Source organism: Alternaria ethzedia, assembly GCF_023757985.1.
Source record: "Alternaria ethzedia strain BMP 0044 chromosome Unknown scaffold_20, whole genome shotgun sequence".
NCBI lineage: Eukaryota > Fungi > Ascomycota > Dothideomycetes > Pleosporales > Pleosporaceae > Alternaria > Alternaria ethzedia.
Window position 1 is genome coordinate 281,079 of NW_026056213.1, and position 23,429 is coordinate 304,507.

The 23,429-nt window shown below is 50.3% G+C and overlaps 12 protein-coding genes across 12 annotated transcripts; 9 read left to right on the forward strand and 3 right to left on the reverse strand.

Moving 5' to 3' along the window:
• Window positions 1-2,270: 2,270 nt before the first annotated feature.
• Window positions 2,271-2,737, forward strand: J4E87_007389 (uncharacterized protein; the record flags this gene model as incomplete). The annotated part of the gene is made up of 3 exons (XM_049378985.1): window positions 2,271-2,463; window positions 2,535-2,629; window positions 2,681-2,737. The coding sequence occupies 3 exons, from the start codon at window positions 2,271-2,273 to the stop codon at window positions 2,735-2,737; spliced, it is 345 nt and encodes a 114-aa protein (XP_049231255.1).
• Window positions 2,738-3,195: 458 nt separating this feature from the next.
• J4E87_007390 (uncharacterized protein) lies at window positions 3,196-4,049 on the reverse strand (the record flags this gene model as incomplete). Its single annotated transcript, XM_049378986.1, has 2 exons — window positions 3,196-3,956; window positions 4,028-4,049. The coding sequence occupies 2 exons, from the start codon at window positions 4,047-4,049 to the stop codon at window positions 3,196-3,198; spliced, it is 783 nt and encodes a 260-aa protein (XP_049231256.1).
• Window positions 4,050-4,576: 527 nt separating this feature from the next.
• J4E87_007391 (uncharacterized protein) lies at window positions 4,577-6,411 on the forward strand (the record flags this gene model as incomplete). Its single annotated transcript, XM_049378987.1, has 4 exons — window positions 4,577-4,627; window positions 4,694-4,742; window positions 4,793-5,431; window positions 5,483-6,411. 4 exons carry the CDS (start codon window positions 4,577-4,579, stop codon window positions 6,409-6,411), a joined length of 1,668 nt encoding a protein of 555 aa, XP_049231257.1.
• A 230-nt stretch (window positions 6,412-6,641) lies between these two features.
• J4E87_007392 (uncharacterized protein) lies at window positions 6,642-7,360 on the forward strand (the record flags this gene model as incomplete). Its single annotated transcript, XM_049378988.1, has 2 exons — window positions 6,642-6,648; window positions 6,705-7,360. 2 exons carry the CDS (start codon window positions 6,642-6,644, stop codon window positions 7,358-7,360), a joined length of 663 nt encoding a protein of 220 aa, XP_049231258.1.
• Window positions 7,361-7,561: 201 nt separating this feature from the next.
• Window positions 7,562-8,447, forward strand: RPL36 (60S ribosomal protein L36; the record flags this gene model as incomplete). Its single annotated transcript, XM_049378989.1, has 5 exons — window positions 7,562-7,566; window positions 7,831-7,934; window positions 8,020-8,119; window positions 8,200-8,281; window positions 8,367-8,447. 5 exons carry the CDS (start codon window positions 7,562-7,564, stop codon window positions 8,445-8,447), a joined length of 372 nt encoding a protein of 123 aa, XP_049231259.1.
• A 689-nt stretch (window positions 8,448-9,136) lies between these two features.
• Window positions 9,137-10,260, reverse strand: J4E87_007394 (uncharacterized protein; the record flags this gene model as incomplete). Its single annotated transcript, XM_049378990.1, has 3 exons — window positions 9,137-9,917; window positions 9,974-10,121; window positions 10,182-10,260. 3 exons carry the CDS (start codon window positions 10,258-10,260, stop codon window positions 9,137-9,139), a joined length of 1,008 nt encoding a protein of 335 aa, XP_049231260.1.
• Window positions 10,261-10,924: 664 nt separating this feature from the next.
• On the forward strand, window positions 10,925-12,617 carry J4E87_007395 (uncharacterized protein; the record flags this gene model as incomplete). Its single annotated transcript, XM_049378991.1, has 2 exons — window positions 10,925-11,058; window positions 11,108-12,617. The coding sequence occupies 2 exons, from the start codon at window positions 10,925-10,927 to the stop codon at window positions 12,615-12,617; spliced, it is 1,644 nt and encodes a 547-aa protein (XP_049231261.1).
• Window positions 12,618-13,561: 944 nt separating this feature from the next.
• On the forward strand, window positions 13,562-15,400 carry J4E87_007396 (uncharacterized protein; the record flags this gene model as incomplete). The annotated part of the gene is made up of 1 exon (XM_049378992.1): window positions 13,562-15,400. One exon carries the CDS (start codon window positions 13,562-13,564, stop codon window positions 15,398-15,400), a length of 1,839 nt encoding a protein of 612 aa, XP_049231262.1.
• Window positions 15,401-15,986: 586 nt separating this feature from the next.
• J4E87_007397 (uncharacterized protein) lies at window positions 15,987-16,502 on the forward strand (the record flags this gene model as incomplete). The annotated part of the gene is made up of 1 exon (XM_049378993.1): window positions 15,987-16,502. One exon carries the CDS (start codon window positions 15,987-15,989, stop codon window positions 16,500-16,502), a length of 516 nt encoding a protein of 171 aa, XP_049231263.1.
• Window positions 16,503-16,938: 436 nt separating this feature from the next.
• J4E87_007398 (uncharacterized protein) lies at window positions 16,939-17,379 on the forward strand (the record flags this gene model as incomplete). The annotated part of the gene is made up of 1 exon (XM_049378994.1): window positions 16,939-17,379. The coding sequence occupies one exon, from the start codon at window positions 16,939-16,941 to the stop codon at window positions 17,377-17,379; it is 441 nt and encodes a 146-aa protein (XP_049231264.1).
• Window positions 17,380-17,757: 378 nt separating this feature from the next.
• J4E87_007399 (uncharacterized protein) lies at window positions 17,758-18,348 on the forward strand (the record flags this gene model as incomplete). Its single annotated transcript, XM_049378995.1, has 1 exon — window positions 17,758-18,348. The coding sequence occupies one exon, from the start codon at window positions 17,758-17,760 to the stop codon at window positions 18,346-18,348; it is 591 nt and encodes a 196-aa protein (XP_049231265.1).
• Window positions 18,349-18,781: 433 nt separating this feature from the next.
• Window positions 18,782-22,305, reverse strand: J4E87_007400 (uncharacterized protein; the record flags this gene model as incomplete). Its single annotated transcript, XM_049378996.1, has 4 exons — window positions 18,782-21,655; window positions 21,707-21,799; window positions 21,849-21,968; window positions 22,018-22,305. The coding sequence occupies 4 exons, from the start codon at window positions 22,303-22,305 to the stop codon at window positions 18,782-18,784; spliced, it is 3,375 nt and encodes a 1,124-aa protein (XP_049231266.1).
• Between the last annotated feature and the right edge of the window lie 1,124 nt (window positions 22,306-23,429).

A 23,429-nucleotide genomic window follows, 5' to 3' on the forward strand; every position in this document is an offset into this window, starting at 1 on the left:
TTATATTCTTCTTCTTTATATTAAAGTCTAGTATAATATCTTTACTCTTAGCTATAACTTCTAAATTTATAAGCTTTCTTTTTTACTTTTTTAGTAGCTACTTTAGGTAGCGTAAAGTTAGCTTTTAATTTTTATTTTATATATTATATTCTACTACCTACTTACTACCTTTTATTTTAAAACCTTATACTTTATAAGCTTTACTATCTCTTCTCTAGCCTCTTTCTTACTTTATACTAACTACTTTATTTTTTAGACTTAGCTTTATATCTAGTAGAAGGCTTTATGCCTATAAGTATAATAATTATAATACTTCTTACTCTACTACTATTTTACGTATCTCTTAAGTTATAGAAAGAAAAAGTCTATATAAAAAATAGCTATTTAGAGTAAATATCTTATTAAGACTAAGAATATTATTATAAATAGCTATTAAAACGCGCTTAATATCTCTTAGATAATCTTAGTCTTATACTAGTAACTTTAGAAAGAAAAATAATAGTTAAGATATATATATAGAGAATAAGTTTTATTCTATATTCTATATAGCAAATATTAATTAGACTATAAATATAGTAATAAGAATATTAAGCTCTAAACTTTTATCTTTACTAAGATTACGCCTTTAAAGAGCTAAAAGAAGCGTAATAAGCTATAGTAGTAGAAGTGTATACTAGAAGAGCCTAAGAGCTATATTTAGGTAGCTACTCTACGTACTAAGTATAACGCTAGATAGACTAAGCTAAACTCTAAAAGTAAGAGTAAGAATATATATTTCTAAATCTTTTAATTAAAATCTTATTTCTTCTAAGTAACTCTTTATATTTACTAAGCTAAATATAATATAAAGAATAAAGTTATATAAGTAGAGCTCTATTCTCTTATTCTTTTTCTTCTACTACTACTTCTTTTCTATTTTATCTTTCTAGCATACTTAGCTTTTTTTTTCTTTCTTTCTAATATCTATCTAGCTCTCTATTCTAAGCTCTTAGTTCTTCTAGTATCTACGCTTAAATATTTATAACTTTATCTATATAAAATTTAATATTCTCTAACTAAATATATAAAGATTTAAAGTACTACTATAGCTAATCTATAGTAGCCTTATATATAGCCTATTTCTTCTTAAAATCTAGTTTCTTCTAATTATTCTAGATAGAATATATAGAAATATATAGCTCTTATAACTTTTTTATTTTCTACTTTATTACTATAATACTTTAGTAGATTTTATACTATAGTTACTATCTAGTATATATACTCTTCTTAGCCTACACTAAATAGCTATTATAATTTTAGACACTTTACACCTATTTCTTAGTAGTTCTAATCTCTACTACTTTAAATATTAGTAGTATTACGCTTTAATACCTTAAAAGCTTTATAGTAGAGTTTACTCTCTTTTATATATATAAAGTTCTTTATACTTTCTTATAGTAGCTCTTAAAAATACTAAGAGAATAGTATTAATATCTATAGTTTATACTATACTAGATAAAGGTATATATATAGTAACTATACTATAAAGACTAGAGTAGTTATATACCTAGTATAGTGTAAGTTTATAAACCTTTTTTTATATCTTCTAAAGTTATAATAGCCTTTTAATATTTACTTCTAAAGCGTTATTTTTATAGTTAAGTTAAAACTATAGCTATTAGTATACTTAGAGAGTATAATAGCTATAGTATAATAAAAGTTATATAGTTAATATATAAAGAGAATAAAAACTAATATATTAAGTATTATTTAAAGCTTAATGCTTAGTATTTCTAAGGTTTATAGTATAATTTCTAGTAGATCTACTAACTTTTATTTTATTTATAGCTTTAAGAAATTCTATATATAATAATATATATTACGTAAGTATCTATACTTAATAAGAGAAAGCTAAAAAGTATCTACTCTCTCTAAATATATAAAAAGAAAAGCTTATTAATACTTACTCTTTTTTATATACTATTACTATAACTCTACCTTTATATATAGTACTTCTAAATCTACCTTAGTGCTATATATTATAAAAAAAGGTATATATTTATAAACCTTATTTTTAATAGGCTTTTTAACCTTAGTACTTATATAAAGATACTAACCTAAGGTTAAGTTAGCTTCTAGATTTTAGCTGCGCAGGTTCGTGTTTGCAACTTTACCCCTTAGCGCCCAATTCTGCACCTTCTACTTCATCTCTGTCGCTCTAAACCTCCACCCTCACCTCCTCCCACTCCCACCTCGTCAATTGAAGGGAGACAGCAGGACCAACAGCAATCATGTCGCCTCTCTCTGTTCCTAAAATTTTCATGGCTGGCGGCGCCGTCGGCTTCGGCTACTACCTCTTCATGCGCCAATACTGGTTCCCCAACCCGTACAAGACACAGGGCGTCCAGAACATTGAGGATCGCTTCTCAGCTGGTGGAGGCCACCCTACGCACACACCTGCTGGAGGAACCCAGCGCGGTACGGGTATAATGAGCTCCCCAGACTTAAAACCCTGGAAGTACATAGAACGGAGTTTGCTGACATCAAGCTTGTAGGCTCTGCGTCCGCAAACGAAGGAAGGCACGACGGCCCGAGCAAGGGCCCAGACTCGGAGCACTTCAAGAAGAACATCAGCGACCAGCAGAGTGAGGTATGTGGCACGCTGATTTCGATGCCCAAGGACTGTGCTAACGTGCGATAGCCTGTCTGGCCGAGCAAATTCAACGAGATACAATACAACAACCCCAAGGGCAAATAAGCGACTCCGGACCAATCGAGCAGACACAAAAAAGCATGGCAATATACAGCCAGGGGGCATTGGGCATCTGATGAATGGCATCATTGGCGTTTGGCAGATAGCGATGCACGATAGCATCCTGTAGATTTTTGAAACCCTCACTGTTGCGGCCAGTCGAGCGCAATGAGGCCCCCAGATGATCGAGAAATAACAAAACCAATTTTCCAAGGAGCGCCCAATGCCGTGTCGATGTCAGCAACTCTCGGTACCTGATGAAGTCCATACTGTTCCGCGTAGCTGTGGAAGTGGAACTACACATGCCGGGATCATATTGACGAATAAGCAACGTCACACCGCAACAAAATGAACCGAGGTAATGCAGCGGAGGAATTCAGCAAGACAGTGTTCACACGCGCTGGCTTTTTCGAAAAGTGCGACGTATAGAAATGCCGGTGATTATGTACGAAACAATCCAAGGCCTAGATCTTCGCATTGCCCGTTTTCCTTGCGGCTGTGTTCCTAGCAGCATCCAACACAAATGCTACATGATGGCTCAAAGCCACCAGATCGCCGTCAGCATCGTGCACCCACACTTCCAAGTCCATCCTACCGTTCGCCACCTTCTTCATACCTGCCCTAACCTGCAGCCACTTGACCCCCTGCGGCGGCAGCGCTTTCTTGATGTCCAGATTCAGTAGGAGGGTTGGATACCAAAAGGGTCCCTCTCCTTCGCCCTTGATTGACTCAACCATCAGCGGGAACATGTCTGCGACAAAGCCGACCGAGGAATCCGTGAAGTTTGTCCCATCAGAGAAGCAGATCCACTCATCAGCGAGATGCTTTAGGCTTCGTCCTTCCCGAGGGAAATAAAACTTCACCCTCTTCGTCGCTTTTCGGAAGTTGGCGTGCGGCAATTCTGGTTGGAGCCTCCAGTTTGTATCTTCATCATTTTCCAGCTTTGTCAGGTCGACTGACGGGACGGGCGGTGAAAGCTTGTATCCGACATCTTGGGTGAAGCCCTTTTCCGCATCCATGTTGGAGTTTGCGACGTACGCGACGACTTCCTGTCGGCCGTCTTGCTCCATGGTCACATGTACGATAGACGTTTGGCGACCAAGTTTGACATCGTCGACTTTGTATGTTGCGGGCCCGGCTTGGGTCCGTCTCAGGAACTCAATGTGGAGAGCTATGGTGTGTGGCTGGTTCTGCTTCGCCAAAGTTGTGCTGAAATGTGTTTTGACTACCTCCAGTATGCTAAGAAGTCGAGATGTGGTTAGTCAAGGGTGTGAAGCAGAATGTGATGAACCTTACCATCCTGTAACGTAGCCACCATTAGGAACTGTTGCCGTTAGTAAAAGCGGATGATGTTATCTCTGCTGGGGTCTAAAATACCGCTTCCGATGCTCCAATCATCGTGTAGTGTACATGAGTACGTGTTGGAGGACAGTTTCTGTACTGCAGTAGCTTCTTCCCAACTCGGCATCTTGATAACCTAATAGTGTGGAACTTTCGTGTGTTTGGAGAACTAATAGGTCTATATGGTCAGGCTATCGATGTTCGAGGTTGTCGCAATACCGTTGACCTCGGGAGGCCATGTGCAGCTATCGCGCCGCTAACGCCAAAAGCGGAAAGAACCTCGGTCATGGTTGCCCGGAGTTGTGGGGTTTACCCCGGTCGACTAATCATGGCCAGCCGTCTCAATGCGCTGCGTCTGCCCTCGGTATTCCCAGGTCCGTTAGAACGCGACGGGCTATGTCCGTCTTCTCATTCTGGCATCCTTCTACTTTCACTCTACTCCCTCCATAAGATTCCTTGGCTCGGTACTGATCATCAACACGACACCGATCTTCAACCACTAAAATGCCGTCCGAAAGCCAGTACCCTAGCCTGCCGATCCCAGACGTTGATCTGGTAAGTTTGACATACGGAGATAAGCCCTTTTGTGGAACTAATACTGACGTTTGTCTTTGATCGTAGTGGGCGTTTCTCTTCGAAAGGAATGACAGGCCGTACGCAGATGACAAAGGTATGTTCTCATGTTTTGTCAACATAAGTAATCACTAAAACGGGAAATAGTAATCTACTTTGATCCCTACACTAAGCGGTCCTACACATACGCCCAGGTCAAAGATGCCGCTATCAACTTTGGCAAAGGGCTAAAGGCACTCTGGGACTGGCAAAAAGGCGATGTTCTCGCTGTGTACACACCCAACTGCATCGACACACCAGCGATAACATGGGGTTGCCACTGGGCAGGCGGTATCCTGTCTCCAGCCAACCCAAACTACACGGTCGATGAACTTGCATTCCAACTTAAAGACTCTGGTGCAAAGGGCCTGGTGACACAGCTACCTTTCATCAAGAATGCGCAAGAAGCGGCAAAGAAGGTTGGCATTCCTCTTGACCGGGTGATCGTGATGGGCGACCAGAAGGATCCTTCGTACCAAGTCAAGCACTTCACCAGTATCATCAACACAGCCGGATCTTCCAAGTGGCGGAGAACAAAGGCTAGCAATCCATCGGAGGACCTTGCATTCTTGGTCTACTCCAGCGGAACCACAGGTCATCCCAAGGGTGTGATGTTGACCCACCGCAACATTGTCGCCAACACGATGATGATCAAAGCCGCGGAGGCTGGTAAACTGCAGCCCACAGGAGGACCAACTGGCGAAGGCGACAAACTGCTGGCTTTCCTGCCCTTCTTCCATATTTACGGTAAGTTCCTGCATGCGCTCATCTAGGTGGTTCTCAACTGACTTCGACTAGGTCTCACGTGTCTAATCCATCAAAGCTTGTACTCTGGTCTCCAACTTGTTGTAATGCCGAAGTTTGACCTAGAGGACTTCTGCAAGTTCATCCAAGAGCTCAAGATCACATTCGCGTATGTGGTCCCACCGATCGTTCTGCTCTTAAGCAAACACCCTCTTGTATCGAAGTACGACTTGAGCTCGATCCGGATGATGAACTCTGGCGCGGCGCCCTTAACAAGAGAGCTTGTAGAGGCAGTTCACAGCAGACTGCAGATCCCTGTCAAACAAGGATACGGCCTTTCGGAAACCAGCCCAACAACGCACACCCAACCCTGGGAGGACTGGGACAAGACCATTGGATCTGTGGGCAAGCTTCTTCCCTACCAAACAGCAAAGTACATGTCTCCAGAGGAAAAGGAGATGGCAGTCGGTGAGGTTGGCGAACTATGGATCAAGGGCCCGAACGTCTTCAAGGGCTACCTTAACAACCCTGACGGAACCGCGCATGCAAAGACAGCAGACGGGTACTTCAAGACAGGCGATGTTGGATACCAAGACAAGGACGGAAACTTCTTCATCACCGACCGCGTGAAGGAGCTCATCAAGTACAAGGGATTCCAGGTGCCACCTGCTGAACTAGAGGGTATCCTGGTCTCGCACCCGAAGATCAATGACGTAGCAGTCATCGGAGTCTACTCGAAAGACGATGCCTCGGAACTACCGCGCGCCTACGTCGTGCCCAAAGATGGATTGGGCAAGACGGATGAAGACGCGAAGGAGATCATAGACTGGTTGAGCGCCAAGGTCGCGCACCACAAGAGACTCCGCGGTGGAGTGAGATGGGTTGATGAGATTCCTAAGTCTGTAAGCGGGAAGATTCTTAGGCGGATGCTCAAGGTGAAGGCGCAAGAGGAGGAGGACAGCAAGGCGAAAGCGAAGTTGTAGACTACCTTTACCGCGAGACTGCAGTATATGTATATCAATATACACGCGTCTCTTACCAGCTGGACCCTTGAGTCTTTCTTTAACTGTTGATCGCTCTCACCTTCCATAAGCTTTCTTCTTCCTCATCTCTTCTACTCATCTGGACCATCTGAAGGCTTATTTTCTTCTCACCAAGCCTCCTCCCGTCCAAAAGACATCAATACTGTCATACAGCCTACGTGATCAACGAGATGCAGAGTGAGCCAGAGATTTGGATGATATCAATGTGCTCTTCCAAACTAACGATATACCAGCTTCCAAACCCCCACCTACACCAAGGGCAACTCCAGCTCCCAAGACCACTCCGAAGCGGAAAGGAGACGTCATTGACCTCGAAGAGTACGAAGCAAGGCCCGAAAAGAAGCCTTTCGTAGCGGTCGTCAGAACTCCGGCTCAGAAGGAAGAAGACGCATTGTATCACATCTCGGTCACTGTGAACCCCAAACTACACAAGTTCCCCAGCGCGCTGCGGGAGAAACTCCAGAAGGCTTATCAAGCTGCATGTTATGCACGAATGTTCGCTCTCCAAGCCGGCATTATACCCACATATCGCGACACCTACAGTATTATAGAAGGCGAGCGCATTCGCTCCGAGTCCTTCACCTTCAAAACCACGGAACTGGCGTCTAACATCCTCGACCTCAGCATGGCCAATATCAAACTATTAGAGATCTTTGCCAATCGCAAGGGCTGGCCGTTGGAGAAGAGAACCTTCGTGGAGCTTAAGACTCAAAGCGACCTAGAGAATCCCGAATTTGTCGAACTTCATTCCGTAAGGCATGGGGAGCTGGGCTGGGGGTTTGATGCAGCAGGGCGTCTATCGTTGTACGCCACTGGCATTGTTGGGAGCAAGTTGAAGGAAAGAGTTTGGTTTGTCGGCGGTTGCAAAGTCAAGGTTGAGGAGCCTTGAGAGTATCTGGCATGTTTGCGGAGAGCGGAGGTAGAGCGTCGGACTAGGTATGAACGGCGTTCGTTACCATGGCCATGATCTCGGATTTGCTAATTTCATGGGAACATCGACTGGATGGTCGTGTGTGGAGTTTTGCCGATTTATAGTCGTCATGTCTTCCGCTTGGGCGTTTGGGGTTGCGAACTTCAACAATCGGCATTGATGAGGTTCAGTCGATTCCGGGGTGTGAGGTGGCGGGGTTCCATTTCTGTGCCCGTAAGGCTGATCCCGTCCCGGGGATTGCGACAGTACTCCAAAACCAGATCCCAAAAATTTACTTATGTCAATGTTCCTGGATCAGAGCGCTTTGAGATTGAGAACGTTGGTGTTCGTGACTGCCGTCCAAAAGAACATCGGGGAGAGCACGTGCCTGCTTACAGCTAGCGCCATCTTGGCACCACCGCACAGCCGAGCCAAAATTACCCTCTCAGATTTGCGACTCTGAACCCATCTATCGACAACATCACGACCGTCACGATGCCGAAAGAAGTCAAGCAGAAGTCTGGCCTCATCGTTGGCCTTAACGCCGGCCACAGTACGTCTCCCCGCTCGCCGCTCTCGATACGCACCGATCGCTACAGATGAGAAAATTCGTGGATGGAGGCTAACACGGTCTACAGAGGTCACCCCCAGGACCCCCGCTCCCAGGATCTCGAGGAGGAAGGGTTTCCTGTCGAAGCGCACTGCCTTCGTCCGTGAGATCACCAAGGAGGTTGCCGGGTACGTTCCAATCCGAACTTTTCTGCAGAAGGACTGCGCAATTGTTCGTCGAACAGCCCGCTAACTTGACGTGTCTACAGTCTTGCCCCATACGAGAAGCGCATCATCGAATTGCTCCGAAACTCCAAGGACAAGCGTGCCCGCCGTCTAGCGAAGAAGAGGGTACGTCTCCCACCCTAGCACACCACGACCGACCTCCTACCCGTTGCGGCACATCCAAGTACGAACATCAACTAACACATCACAGCTCGGTACCTTCGGTCGCTCAAAGAGAAAGGTCGACGAGATGACCCGCGTCATCGCTGAGTCCAAGCGCGCTGGTCACTAAACGGTTTACGAAACGCGGTGGATGAAGCAACACGGCGGACGAACGACCGACTTACTTTCCGATTTCTTCCTGGGTGTTCGGTCTCTTTTCACAACGGGCGGCTCGATACGATCTCGGAACGTCACAACATACCACAAAAAGTATGACACGATTCATCGGAGTATGGCAAATGGACAATGATGGTTCCTGAACGTACCTAGCATGTGTCACTCAAAATCATGAAATGTGACGATTGGTTCACGCCAAACCAACCTGTCCCAGTGCACCCATGCGCGTGAGGTGCTGATGCGTTGATGCCTACCTAGCATGGATGTCAAATTCCTACTCTATTGCCCTTATCAATGGCAGAGTAAGGGCCGAGAAATGCTTATATTGAAACGCGCCTTGCTCGGAGACGAGACTGCTCAGGCTTCACCCTTCCTTGTGTGGGTGAGGCCTCGAGCAGAGGCGTGGACATACCAACAACTTATATGATGTCTTTCGTCACACTTCCAGACGACTTGCGATGCGATACAGCACATGCAACTTACTCTACTGTCTCGATTAGACAAAATTAGCAATGATTGAGTATTTCAGATCGTTTGCGGGAATTGAACATCATGCATTAATCGTAATTCTGTCAAAACCAGTAAATGCTCCAAGATGACTCCATGTAACCTTAATGGCCACAACTATGACAGTGTAGTCGTTTAATCGTCGTGACCAATCTTCTCCAATTTGCCAATCTCGCGCTTCTCGCCAGTCTCGCCCACGAATCTGATACGGTCGATACGCGTCTTCTCGCTATCGCCCTCGGCGTCCGCGACAAACAGTACTAACGAGTAGACGTTCTGGAACTTGACGAAGCGCAGTTCAAGCTTGGCCGTTTGTGTCTGCTCATCCCAATCTGACGGCTTCAGCTCGATCGTCTGAGTCGCTGGGATGTCTTCCGCCTCTTCGAATCCCAGGTTGTTTGCCCTGTTGGTCCAGACGTGAATGGTCTTTGGCCGTACTGGCGCTTCGTCGTCGTCTTCGTCGCCGGATACGCAAGACGTGATGTGGATAGTGTGAACCTTCAGGTTGGCCATGAAGGGTACGTACAGCATGAGCTGGTTATCGACATCGCTCTCTACCCAGTCCTTCTTGCCTTCTGAGCCGGTTGCCGCACCCTTGCCCTTGTTGAGCGAGCTCGGTTGTGATGTCTCGAAAAGCGTCTTGACGGTGCCGAAATCGCTGTCCGCGTTGAGGAGATCGAGACCCCGTGGGTCCACGGAATCGGTTACGTCGGTGTATCCGCGTGGTAGACTGGCGCCTATCCACGGACCGCTTCCACTGCTGCTGCCCCCTGCACCAGAGGCGCCACTGTTTCCCTTTCCATCGTTCTCTGCCTCCGTGGCGAGGGTCTTGATCGCCTCGGAAAGCTGCTGTGGATTCGAGCCGGCGTACTTCTTGATCTGCTGATTGTTCTTGTAGATGATGAACGTTGGGGTACTAACAAGCGTTAGAAAGCGCTCAAATATGTGGCCGTGCTTAGGGAATGTGCGTACTTGGTGACGTTGTAGCTCTGTGCAATCTGCGCCTGCTGTACTGTGCTGACTTTGGCGAAGGCGATCTGTCCAGGCCGAGTGAGCTGACCGGCTAGTTGGTCGTATACGGGCGCAATCGCTTTGCTCGACGTGTTTTCTTCATTGTAGACTGCAAGTACCACACATTAGCATCCGGAGTTTGCCTCGTAGATGCCGGGTCGCTGCTTACAATTGATGACTACAATGCGCGAAGAGGAGAGCAGCTCGCTCAGCACTGCAGGCCTCGTGATTTCGATGACCCTGGACATGGCTGTGGGTGTATTGGGGAGCTGGTGATGTTGGCTGTAGAAGAGGCGCGACTTGCACAGAAGGAAGCGCCCGACAATTAGTGGGGCGCCATCAGCGCGGGGTGGTGGCATTCCGTCACCGACGTGTGTACCTAGGCCGGGTCCCATCTGCAGGCACCGACACCTGCACACGCGGCAAGGCCACCCCGAAGCTTCCAGAAAGATAAAGCTGCAATCGCGAACAGCCGCCCAAACATCTGCTCCCTCAACATCACTGGAGCCCAGGAAGACGACCACCCGCCGAGTCTATATCTATTCCATCGCCGTCGGAGCATCGTCCTCGCCATCGCCCGCCAACCACGTCCATCACCACCGACCGCGGTGACTGCGCTGTGAAGCCATACAGGCCCACGAAGGATTGGTAAGCGCCCCTACTGGCGTTGACCGTCCGCGACACTGTGAACATCCACCTAACCGCCTCTATGGCAGGCCCAAACAATCTCCTACTCAGCTTCGCCGAAGCAAAGCTTCTACACATCGCTAGCATCATCCTCCTGGTCGAACGGAGCGACGCCACCCGAAGAGCCCATAGCTGGAACTGCTGGTACTCCCGCGCCATTCTGATAGCAAACGCGCCCGCTGCTTTCCTTCTCGCCCACGGCCTCTACCGACTCCTACGCGCATGATGTCGCACGTCGTAGTGTTCAACTCGTACGCGAGGACTTTCAAGATCCCGACCACGCCCACCAAGTACTTGACAGAGGTGCGCGATGAGGCGTGCCAGAAGTTTGGTGTCAACAAGGACCAGTTCACGCTCAAGTACGCCCCAACATGACAATACGTTAATTCACTACTGACCAGTGTACAGATACAACAACAAACCCATATCCCTATCGCAACAAATACGGCTCGCAAACCTCCCCCAGGGCGCCCGACTGGAACTCGTCCAGGCCTCGCGATCACCCACCGTCATATCCGTAGCGCTCCAGCTCCCCGCGACCGAGAAGAACGTACGCCTCACAAGCAAGTTCGCGAGCAACACTTCGTTATGGGAGATCTTGCGACACTTTGAGAGTGGGCAGGGGGCCAACTACAACTTCACACAGCGCGGCATCCCCGAGATGAGCGGCGCATCCGGTGCTGGCAGGCTGCACTACGAGCAACCTGTCATCACTGTCATGCCAGGTCACAAGGAGCAGGCCAACTTTGTTGAGCTACAACAGACTCTCAGTCAGCTGGGATTCGATAGCGGCTCAGCATTATTAAAGCTGTCCTACAGGAATAGCGGAACGCCGCTGGAAGAGGCCATGGCACAGATAACGCAATACTTCAAGTCCAGCGAGCCTGCGTCTGTCGGTGCCGAAGGCGCACACGCTTCGACAACTGATCAATTAGCCTCAATACCAGACCCTGCCCAGGCAGCTCCGGAGGCGACAGAAGTCGTAGCAGGCGAAACTGTTCGTAACGAAGAGCCCGATCCAGAGCCGATGGAGGTCGACTCCGAACCGGCCGCTAAACCTACACAAGAGCCCGAGGTGTCTACCGAGAACAACGCGGCTGAGAGCATAGAGAATACTTCTCCAGCAGCAGCATTGGCTTCGGCAACGTCAACAGCGTCGTCCGCGCCCGTAGAACCCGTTCAATCACCAGCACCGACCCCCCAACCATCATCACAGCCATCTGAACAATCTCGCAACGTCCAGATCTTCTCTGCGCCAACATCGTCCACTCCGCAAGCAGCGCGAAATGCCTTCAACGAGAACGACTACCTCCCTACCATTGAACACGCAAAAGCACATCAAAACGCGTTGTTGACCAAGACACGCAATACGCGTCTGTTGTCTGACAAAGAGTTGGAGGAGCAAGAAAAGGAGCGGCAGGCCAAGATTGACGCTGCAGCCGAGAAGGGCGGCGCACTCCGCATTCGGATGCCGGATAATGCGCTCATTCAGATGAACTTCACAAAGACCGATACCGCCGTCGGCCTATACGACTTCGTACGCGGCTTCCTGGAGAAGAAGAACGAGCCCTTCCAGCTCAAGAACACGGGTCCAACAGGTCGACTCGTCCTCATTCCCCAGGACAATAAGCGCTTAGTGCACGATCTACGTTTCTTCAACAATGAGCTCGTCACGTTCCTATGGGCAGACAACGCTAGCGCGGAAGCAAGGGCCAGCCGACATGTGCTCTCGCAGGAATCGCAAGCGAAGGCGCAGGCGCTCAAGGTCGAGGAACCGGTACGGGAAGAGAGGGCTCAGCCGCAGGCTTCTCAGGGCCAGACGGTTGCCGACGGCAAGCGCAAGGCTAACATGAGCAATGAGGAGAAGGAGAGCAAGCTAAAGAATCTGCTCGGGAAGGGCTTGTTCAAGAAGAAGTAGAGGTATTGCAGAGGGGGATGGGATATTAGACATTCGCGTGTTTCCAGACGAGCATTTTCAGGGAGTTTGGCATCGGCGACGGAGCGCTTTCTTCTGCAGTGCAGTGTATCCTGCCACTTGGCAACTAGTTATTAGTAGCAATCCAGGATCATGATCAAGAATATCACAAAGCTTCGTTTCCACGATTTCACTCAGCATGAAGAGCTGCCAGTTGGTATCGAGGAGTCTAACGTCGCGTGTCGGGGTGGGTCAATGATGCACTTTTCCAGGTTGCTAATTAGCGGAAGACGCCTTCCCAAGCTAAACCTTGAGTGAACACATCTCCTTCCTTTCGACACCATCACAGTATCATCATCATCTACACAATTTGCTCTGGCAAGAAAGTCATTATGAAACGCCCTCGTCGATTCGATAGATTCGTCATTGACAGTGATTATGGCTGGCAGCCTGTGTTCTCGTTCACCGCGCGTCGCAATCGGCACCAAGCGGGCTAGATTGCCTTTGCCCCCAGTAAACACATATGAATCGGGCGACGCATAAGAGCATGGAAGCTGTGGCAGATATGATATGATGACCTCGACATGTCCTTGAAAGGCCTTCATTGTTAACTGAACTCGCAAGGGCACCAGGCCGTAGCATCCGCTAAAGTTTCGTCTTCACCTTCGATCATGTTTACATAACTGGACACAGCGTGCATGCTTGAAGTTACAAGGCAACAACTCTCTCCTTCACCGTGCACCACAATAGCCAGATTCGGTCGTCCTGCCGCCCGAGCTAGCAGCAAGTCACCCTCACCTTCACCGCGTGTGCGGCAGTCTCGACAGATAGTCACTGTTTCCAGCTCAAAGCTCCGTTGCCTAAACACGACAACCCAACAGGTCCGCAGACACGGTAAGTACTCGGCGCCGAACCTGCCCAGCAGATACTGGCACTAAAACAAGCAGATGCAACGAGAATACACCATCCTAAGCTCTGATTCGAGCAGCTCGGGCGACGACGACGATATCATCTTCGTCCGATCGGTCGAGAAGCCGCGCGCCCCGAAAGGCAACGGTCGTCCAGCCAAAAAGCGCGCAAACCCCAACAACGTCTCAGCTCAGACGGTTTCCCCAAGCCCGGCGGCCAAGAAGCGGAACGGCGGACCCCAGGATACAAAGCGCACGAAAATCAACAACGTATCGGCTCAGGCTGTCACTCCTACCTCTGCGACCAGAAAGCGAAGCGAGGGTGATCAAGCTACACCACGTGTCAACTCCAACAACATCTTCGCTCAAGCTCTCTCACCAAGCCCTGCGGCCAGAAAACCAGTCAGTATTGGTCAAGGTCCAATGCATACAGGACCCTCTGACTTCTCGACCTGGGCAGTCTCCTCCAGCTCTGCGGCTAGAGCGCAGATCGGCGATAGAAATGCCTTGACTATTGCTGCTGAGATCAACACCACGGCGCGTGGCCCAGGACAGAAATCTACATTCATGCTCGCGACACGCAAAGTTCTGGAAGCAGCGCTGGGCAAGGAGGCCTTGGAAAGCCAAGAGAAATCCCTCCTTGAAGAGCAAGAGCGTACTGATCAGTACATCGCGCAGCTAGAAGAAGCAGTCAAGCAGAAGGGAGGAGTGAATGTTTCGCACAACCTCATCGCCCAGAATCATATAGCCATGTTGAAGGCGAGGTATGAGGCAAAGGAGAAGACCGCCTCGACAGAGATCAAGATACTTCGCGAGAGTAACAAGAAGCTTACAGAGGACAAGACAAAGCTCACGCGCAGTGTCAAGCTAGTTCGAGACGGACATGGCGCTGTGGAGGGCATGGCTCAAGACGATGCTAGTGCGGAGATTCAGATACTTCGTGAGACCAACGAGAAGCTCTCTGATGAGAAGACTCAACTGTTGTGCACCATCAGTCTCCTCCAAGATGAGACTCGTATGTGGAAGAACAAGGCAAAAAAGAAAGAAGCTGCCGGAGAAGATCTGGACATACTGCGCGAACGCAACGCAAAGCTCACAGGAGAGAATGCTGAACTTGTACGCAATGTCAAGCAACTCAAAGACGAGCACGAAGAAGATCTGAAGACGCTACGTGAACGCAACGAGAAGCTCACAGGAGAGAACACCGACCTCACAAACAATTTCGAGCAACTCAAAGACGAGCACAGTACTCTGAGGGCCAATGTCTCCGCCTTGACACAGGACCTCTGTGAGCAGAAGAAGCTCTTTGCGTCCAAGAAGATGCGACGATCCAATGGAGACGTCAAGGCCGCCATAGCTGAGACTAAGAAACTCAAGAATGAGATCAAGCGCTTCAAGGCAAGGAACAAAGGGTTGGCTGCACAAAACACCGACATGTCCGGCAAACTCGCGGAGCTGGGCACTGAGCGCCGTACCGCTATCGACAACCAGAAAGCCGCGAAGCAGTCAGCAGAAGAAGCTTCAGTCGCACGCGAGCACATCGAGAAACTGCAACGACAACTCGCTAAGCTGGATGGAGACTTCCGCGAGCGAGGTGAACAGCTTGCCGAGCTCAGCCGAGACTCCGAGTCGAAGCACGAGATGAGGATGCAGAAGAAGGCCGCCATCAAAGACAAGGGCCTGCTACAGACGCGTATGGTCAGTATGTTCACGCACTATCGGAACCTCTTCAAGAAGAATAAGGCTCTGCTAGAGAAGCTGAAGTCGACGGCTGAGGCTGGGGCAGATGGACAGGCAGGAAAGGCGTACCGTAAGGAGCTGAAGCTGTTGAAGGGTCAGCCGCTTGAGAAGCTGAGCGAGTTCAAGAATCAGGACTAATCAACTTTGTCGGCGGCCGTGCACGGCGAGGAGGGTGTTGGAATCTTACGAGAGACTTTCGTCGCGGTGCTACAAGCGGGCGTCTACTTGGTGGATTGGTATTATGAAGGGATACTTGATGTACATCGTCGATCATGTTGGTGTACGAGGGGAGGAGCTTGTCGGCTGTATCATCACCGCAGTCTTCCATGTCTTTCGGACTGGAACATCGGCTGTCAAGAGTGTGAGCATGGCGATCTCGTCGAGTTACTAGTCAAGCTCTAATTTCTCCTAAATCTCGTACAATTCTCTAATGCGTAATCGCTGTGACGTAGAAATGACAAATAGACGCTGAGAGGCGTCGTGTTAGGGAACAAATCTGAGATGAGGAGTGCCGAAATGGATGCTTACAACTCACAGGTAGGGCTGAGTAGGTGACTGCGATCCGTGACATTCATACTGCGTCCGAGATCACAAGATAGCATGTGTATTTGCCATCTAGCCCACGCGCAGCACTTATTGAGCGCAACTCAAACAATTTCCAGATTTGTATAAGACAACCTATCTCTCGCCATCCGGTACCGTTCTCACATCACACCATCACGGCATGTCCACTTCCCAACAAACCAAACAGAAAGCCATGGAAACAACTCTCCAGCGCCTCCAAAACGAGTTGAAAACCATGAAGAACGACACAAAAGATCTCCCCAGCGAGATCAACGACCTGCGCAACAAGAACGCAGATCTCGAGAGCAAAATGGCTCTCGTCACCGCAACTGTCGCCTTCACCAACACTGTCAATACTCTCACTGCCGAAAGCACCGCCACGATCCGCAACGACGCAGAAGAAGGCAAGAAGACCATCACGGATAAGATCAAGGAATTCCAATCCCTGTTGGAAACCTGCGTGGAGGAAACCGTGAGGGGGGAGATGGTTTCAGACATGATTTCATGTATGGTCATTGATGAGATGAAGACTGAGCAAATGAAGGAGATGCAGCAAGAATACGCGAGGAAGGCTGTGACTGTTGCGGGGCCGGAATGGATCTACGAGAAGTTGGAGTGGATGGTGGGGAATGCGGTTGAGAAGGTTATGAAGAGGATTGACGAGCTCGAAAAGTAGCTGATAGCCAGGGGGGAAGGGCCGAGAAGGGAGGTGGTTAGCTGAGATGTAGGACAGATGGTTGTTGTCTTTAGATCGGTGGATGCATCGCCTCCGTGTGTCTACCACCGATCTTGTAGTATTTGTTATCATAAGCGTGACGCATCACCTTGATTGCATAGTTGTGAATATAGAAGGCTGAATCATTGTTAAGACGTGCAATCACCTCGTTACTAGGAGACCCTTAACGGTCGAGGACGGCTATCGAGCTCATAGCATGCGTACCATGAATTAGAAAACCGCTGATTTGCCATGTAGTCATGCGAACCAGTCATTCGGTTTGTGACAAACTCACAAGGGATGTAGTGTAGTAGCACTATAAGACACCCGATTTCTCACTTCTTCCTATCCTGTTCATCTTAATCTCATCACCACAACGACAGGAGACACAAGCTCAATGGACCCGCCATTCCTCCAGAAGAAAGACATCAAACCGGCCACCCAACCCGCCAAAGATGCTCGTCAACTTCTCTTGAAAGACATCAGTGCAATCAGAACTGACATACAAAGTCTTGCCCAACGATTCGATCGCATGGAACGCAATATCAAGACCGCCAACAAAGCTGGACTAAATGAAAGACTCACTTCATTCAGCAAGGCGGTCGCCGCCAGGAACCGTGATGGAAAGTGGGTTAGAGCTGAGGCTGCGGAGAAATTGACTGAAGAGTTGAGGGAGGAGGAGGAGAAGATGGAAGATTCGGCATATTACTGGTTCAGAGACTTGAGAGAATGGCTGAAAAAGGGCTTATCGAACGTGGAGGAGACTGAGAAGAGATCCCGGGAGCACCTAGAGGGGGTGTCGAACAGGATGGATGCGTTGATGGATGAGCAAGAGTGATTGGGGGCATAGGCGTTGGGGTAGATCAACTTTGCCTAGCATAACCGCAGAGAGTAGTTAGTGGTATGAAGACATGGGATATGGGCATGGACAGGCCTAGAGCTCAGTGTATTTCTCCGTGGTGAAGACGTGAAGTCATAGATTAAGCAAGTAAGAGTCATGATACTCTTTTCGGGAACATGCTGTAGCATCAATCTGACTTCTCACGCATAACGCAGTTTGTCATGTCGCCCACACTCAAGTACGAGAACATTCCAACATCACTCTCCGGCCAACTTGCATTTTCCTTTGGTTTCCGCCTATACAAACAGACAAACCAGGCCTTACCATACATGTAGACCACTGGAAGAGCTAATAAAAAAACAATAAGATCACGAAATGTCACTTCCCATGCAACCAATTCCTTTCCGTGAGGAGATCAAAACCCTAATTGAGCGCATTGCAGCTCTACAGAAGGAACTCAAGGAAAAGACAGATAGACTCCACTTCCTCTATGGCTTCGAACTGAGGTCTTCTGCTGCGCCGGTAGGCAATACCAACGACGATGAAGGAGCCGAGGATGACAAAGATGATGAAGAGAGTGAGGATCAGCAAGAAGTCGAAGCAAAGAAGACAGGCATCAAGAAAACAGCTGCCAAGACAACTGTCAAGACACGAGCCGTCAAGAAGACAGGTATCAAGAAGGGCGGAAGCAAGAAGGAGCCAAGATTATGCAAAAAGTGTGAGGAGAACTACCTGGAAGACAATGCCCGTTCCAACTGGGTGAACTGTAAGGAATGTAGAGATAAGAACACGGAGGTGTGGAATGAGGGACGGGCAAACAGGGAGCGAAAGCAGAAGGAGCAGAACGCAAAGCAAAAAAAGCAACAGGGAGATGAAGTCGAAGGAGACGAAGTAGGGGACGAAGTAGAAGAGGCCGAGGAAGGAGATGAAGAGGATCTAGAAGAGGACTCAGAAGACAAGGTATAGGAAGCAAGGGAGGACCAGCGCAAGCAACCTAAGAACAAGTCTGGAACAGCTGCTTCAGAACATACTTAGCTTGTCACCGTCGTGTAGTTCCAAGTATAGCACCATCAAAAATCTCATATTCATCATCCCAAATGCGAATAACCTAAGATAATATCCCCTTTCTTCCCCATCGTTCATGTTTATGCCTGCCCAGGACCCAATCGCTCATGCCATGGTATAGTACCCGAATGAATGACGCCAGTAAATGCTTCGACAAAGCTCGCTGAACCCATTTTGATGCCGCTAAAAACAGACGTAAAAACAAACATACGCTCGCCATGCTCTTAGCCCCAAAAGATAAGAATAGTCCAAGACTAAAGGAGTGTGATGCCCAAAACACCAAAGCAACAGAGCGATAAAATAAAAGAAATATATCTTATGACATGATATCGTGTTAGATAAGAGGGCCCGCCATCATAGGACTTCCCCGCGTGTTGTTCGTCAAAGTGGGTTCATATGCTCCGGGTGAGCCCGAAGATCCTGGCCGTGGTCGGTAGTAGCTGTTTGCATACTGTGCGGGAGGAGCAGCATAAGCACCTTGTTGCGGTGGGAGAACACCGGGTGGCGTAGAGTTTAGCATGTTGCGGTTGCTACGGCGTCGACCAAGCACTGGTGATGCAGGAGCACCTTGAACCGTCCCAGTGGAGTTGCTGGACTCGTTTGAGTTGCTCCTCACGTGTTGTGCTGTAGCTGGCTGCTGCATCTGAGGAGAGCCAGTTGGATTCGCCGGACGCTGGAAGCCTTGTGTGAAGGGATTGGTACGAGCGGGCACACTCGTGTCTCGCTGACCAAGTGCTTGTCTTCTGGTCTCGATAAGTTCCCGAGCCCGAAGATTGCGTTCGTCTGGAGTCAGCCCGACGGAACGAGCAGCAGGTTGCGCAGGGGCTTGTACGTTCTGTGTAGGTGATGGGGGAGGTCTCCCATTATCAGCCGTGCGCAAGGCTCGTGTAGATGGCTGAGGAGCGAGTTGGCGCCGCGATGGCTGAGGTCGTAGATTGAGACGTGATGGCTGAGGCCTCACGCCTTGCGGAGGGTTGCCAGCCTCTCTAATATTGACGCGAGAGTTCGCTGGGCGCAAGGTAGCTACCGAAGACTGATCACGGAGAACTTGACGTGAGTTACGATTGCGCACACCACGTGCCTGAACAAATGCAGCCCAAGGGTTACCGCGCGCAGCAAAAGGAGGAAGAGCCGCACCCTGGACATGCAGGCCCATGGCAGCATGAGGAAACGCATTCGCTGCAGCAAAGTTGCCAGAGTTCCTCCTGCTATTTGCCGAAGATGGGCGAGCACCGACTCGACTTATAGGACGATCTATCATGTCCATGGCTGCAGCTGCCTGTGTCTGTGCTATCGTATCGATGGAGTGTTGCGAAGAGGCTGAGGAACTTCCAGGAGTCAAGACGGCAGAACTATTGCTGTTGGAACCAACAGAAGGCGCACGATCAAAGCGGCCCATGTGGCCGGCATTGCCCATCGCTGGTAAGCCAGGTGACATGGCGCTTCGTCGAGGTGGCGATATTGGGAGTCGCGGATCCATGATATAGTTCGTGCCGTTGTCCATAAGCGGCGTTCGAATGCGAGCAGGAGGTAGAAAGGGGGAATAAGCTTGCGCGGGACTGGGCCGATTTCTGTTCCTTGTTCGAGGACGAGACAGCGGCGTCATGGTGCGTGGTTCGACGTCTATCAAGGCGCCTGCCATCTGGTGTTGTTGAAGAGCTTGTTGATGGGCAGCGAACATCCAGCTGATACGCGGATCGTATTCCCGACGTTGCACGCGAGGAGCCCCTCGCCTGTGCCCTTGGGAATTATCCGAGTTATCATCAGTGTCCGCCTCGTTGGTCCCATCCGCAGCAGCAGGCCCTTGGTTGTAAGCGCGAGCTGCAGGGTTTCGCAAATGGGCTTGTGAGCGGCGCGTCCGCAAGGTGTTCAGGGCTAGATCGACGTCGCCATCTTGGTCAGAATCATCGTCGTCCGCTTCCCCATCTTCGTAGTGGGCTGTCGCGCTCGACAGGACAGAGGATCTTCGACGGAGACCACGCGAGGTATTCAAGACGCGGACATTGGCGGTTCTGGAAGGCGGGCGTATCGGGGCACTAGGCCGAGGACGATCTGCAGTAGGTGTTAGAGAACCGCCCATTCGGCTTCTGTCATTTGAGTTCGCAAGCGGTTCCCACCCAACGGTCGTCCTTCCTCCATCACTGTCATCTTCATCCTCTTCTCCCATCTCGTCGTCGTAGTCGCGTTGTAGCTCCCATCCCTCCTCTCGCAACAGTGCTTGTGTATCTTCGTCGAGCTCCTCAGTGGAGACGTCGGTGGATGTTGTTGACGCTGTCTCACGGGAGGATCTCGACCCGTTTGCCCGATGTAAAACACGGGTTTGAGCAGGATTCCTCATGCCTCTACGAACGGGCCCCTCGTCTTCCTCATCTTCGTCTTCCTCCTCGACGGTGCTTGAGCGGTTTGATGATGACTCAGATTCGACGATGCGACGTGCTCGGGCACGCGCTCTGTTGCCCGAAGGCTGGGCAGCGGGGCCAGGAGTAGACGATGCGGCGCTGGGTGCACTCGATGCAGGTACGGCCTCGTCATCGATAAAGTCGTTCATCGAAGAGTCCTCGTCCAGACCATCTTCGTCTTCCTCCTCGACCGTATCCATCTCGTCGCCGTACATGTCTGAGACTATGCTCTGTGAGTAGGAGCGTCGGCTGCCGGCTTCGCTGTGCGTGATCGGTCGTCGTCTTGCGAATGCCGCTGCATTGGGTGCCATGCCAGCGTCCAAGAAGCGTCGCATCATGAACGAGCCTTGGTCTGGGGGGTATGCGCCCCAGTCTTCCATGCCGTCTCCGTAGCCGTCGTAGTCGGGGTCCTCCATGTCCATTTCGGCGTCGAGGTCGTCTTGGTCGTGCTCTGACATCTCGTCCATGTCACTGAAGCCGGTGAAGCTGTTGCCCCATGAGACTTCGCCTGTCTCGTCGAATATCAGTCCGCAATGGGTGCATCCGCCGTCTTCCAGCTCCCAGGTACACAGCGGACATCGGTCAACTCCATCTTCTTGATCGCGCACGATTTGCAGTGACAGGCGGTTTTGGTGAGGCGGAAGCCTGAAGCAGCCTTTGAAGAGACCGCCAGCGCGGGGGTCTGCGTTATCCTTGTCCAGCTGCACAGCATCTGCCTCGTCTTTCTGCCACTTCTTGTGGTCTTCTATGCTCTCGCCCGTAGGTAGTAGTTCGGCTCGCGCGATGAAGACGCTCGTCATGTCTCGTATCTGACCAACTATGTTAGACGTCGTCGCTGAAGGGCATGCAGGCTGACTTACCACATAGGCGGGGGCGGGCAGGTCCTTTACGACGATGCGGCAGTCGGGGCATGTCTTGCGGGCCTTGTTGGCGACGAACCACGTGCAGAGACACTAGGCATGTTAGAGGGTGGCATATGCGGTGGGAGGGTGCGCGTCTTACTGTATAGCAGTAGGTGTGCCCGCAGGATATGGTGTACGGTTGGTAGAGTAAGCGGTCACAGATCTTGCATGTGAGATGCGTGCGAAGGCTGTCAAACTCCGACTTGAGCGCCTTGAGCTGCTGCGGACGGTTAGCCGATGCATGTGCTATGCAATAAAGAGTCTCATACTTCATCTGCGCGGCCCAGCTGTGGCGGCTCGTCCTTCTTGGTCAGCATCTTCTGCTTGAGGCTGTCTTTGCTTGCTGCCCGCGTCGGCTTGTCCTGGTCGATGAGTTTGGAGGCAGACCGGCTGGCCGTCGGCGTGCTCCCGCGCCCGGCCCGTGAATTTGAAGGCATGCCGGCAGACTGTTGCGAGGCAGGCGCGGCATGTGACGTTGTGTTGGACGAGGATGCGATGGACGAGGCGGAATTCCTGGGGCGAGCGGTGGGCGGGGTTGGCGACGCTCGATTGTCCATGGCGGGCGGTGACTCTCTTTTCTCACGGCGAGGTGCAGCTGGGGGTTGAGAGACGGAGCATCTGCTCACATGGGACTTGCCCTTGTAGAGAAGAAAGACTATCGTTGGCAGTGGTTATGCATGCAGCAGCGGGTCTACTAGCCTAGGCATGTTGGCGCTCGGTCGCTGTTGCCCTTGCCCTCCGGCCATTTGCCGCAGCAGCCGTTCACTATCGACCTTCACTCCATCCTTAGCGCCTGCCGTGGAAAATCACCACCCTCCAGCGCCAACCATCGCCAACCATCCCCATGGCTATCTCTGCTCTCATACCTGGTCATTTCTCATTGGACCCAGTGCTTCTATTGCAAGCTTGACACGCCAATGACGTGGGCCACGCGACTCGTCACGTTCCTGTCACATTCCATTTTCGCCCATGCCATCATTCAACGTTTTTGCTTCAGGTTTCTTTTGATCCTTTTTACATTGAGCCGCGGTCCCAAACGACCACAGTTCAAAGACGCCAATACCTGGTATTCCCGGCGCACGAAAGAGGGCCTCTTTCCCCACAAGCTTCCTAGCTTTCGGCGCGGCACCACCACATGCAGACGCGGTCGAATTGACCTTCATTGTTGCGCTCACAGCTCATACCCGTCTCCGCTCCGCTTCACTCAGAGTGCTGATCATCACTGCGGTTGGAGTATTCGTGCTCGACACTTATCAGGTCCATGCATAGCGTTCTCGAGAAGGAGTGCCTGTGATTGTAGGCGGGACCTTGTCGGCTCCTCTAATGCGAAGCATGACAAGCATCCTGGCCGCACTGTTCAAGTGCGTCAGACGGGATATCCTTCAATATCGTCCTCAAGCTGCGCACCGCCCCGATCAAGTCATATAACCTGTACTGTGCACAAGACCGCCTAGCCTGACGAAGCGTGGTGATTTTCTGCAATTGTAGTCCTGGCCAAATACGTTACCAAGGTACATGATCGCTTGTCAATCACATGAATGAAGCATACAACTCATGACTAGGGTGCTAGCACTATCTCGTAAGTAGAATCGTAAGTTGTGGATGGCACGACAGCCGTCTTGATACACGCGACATGCTGTTTATGTGGGCTGGTCGTCCTAGCGCCCGCAGTCCTCCCGCC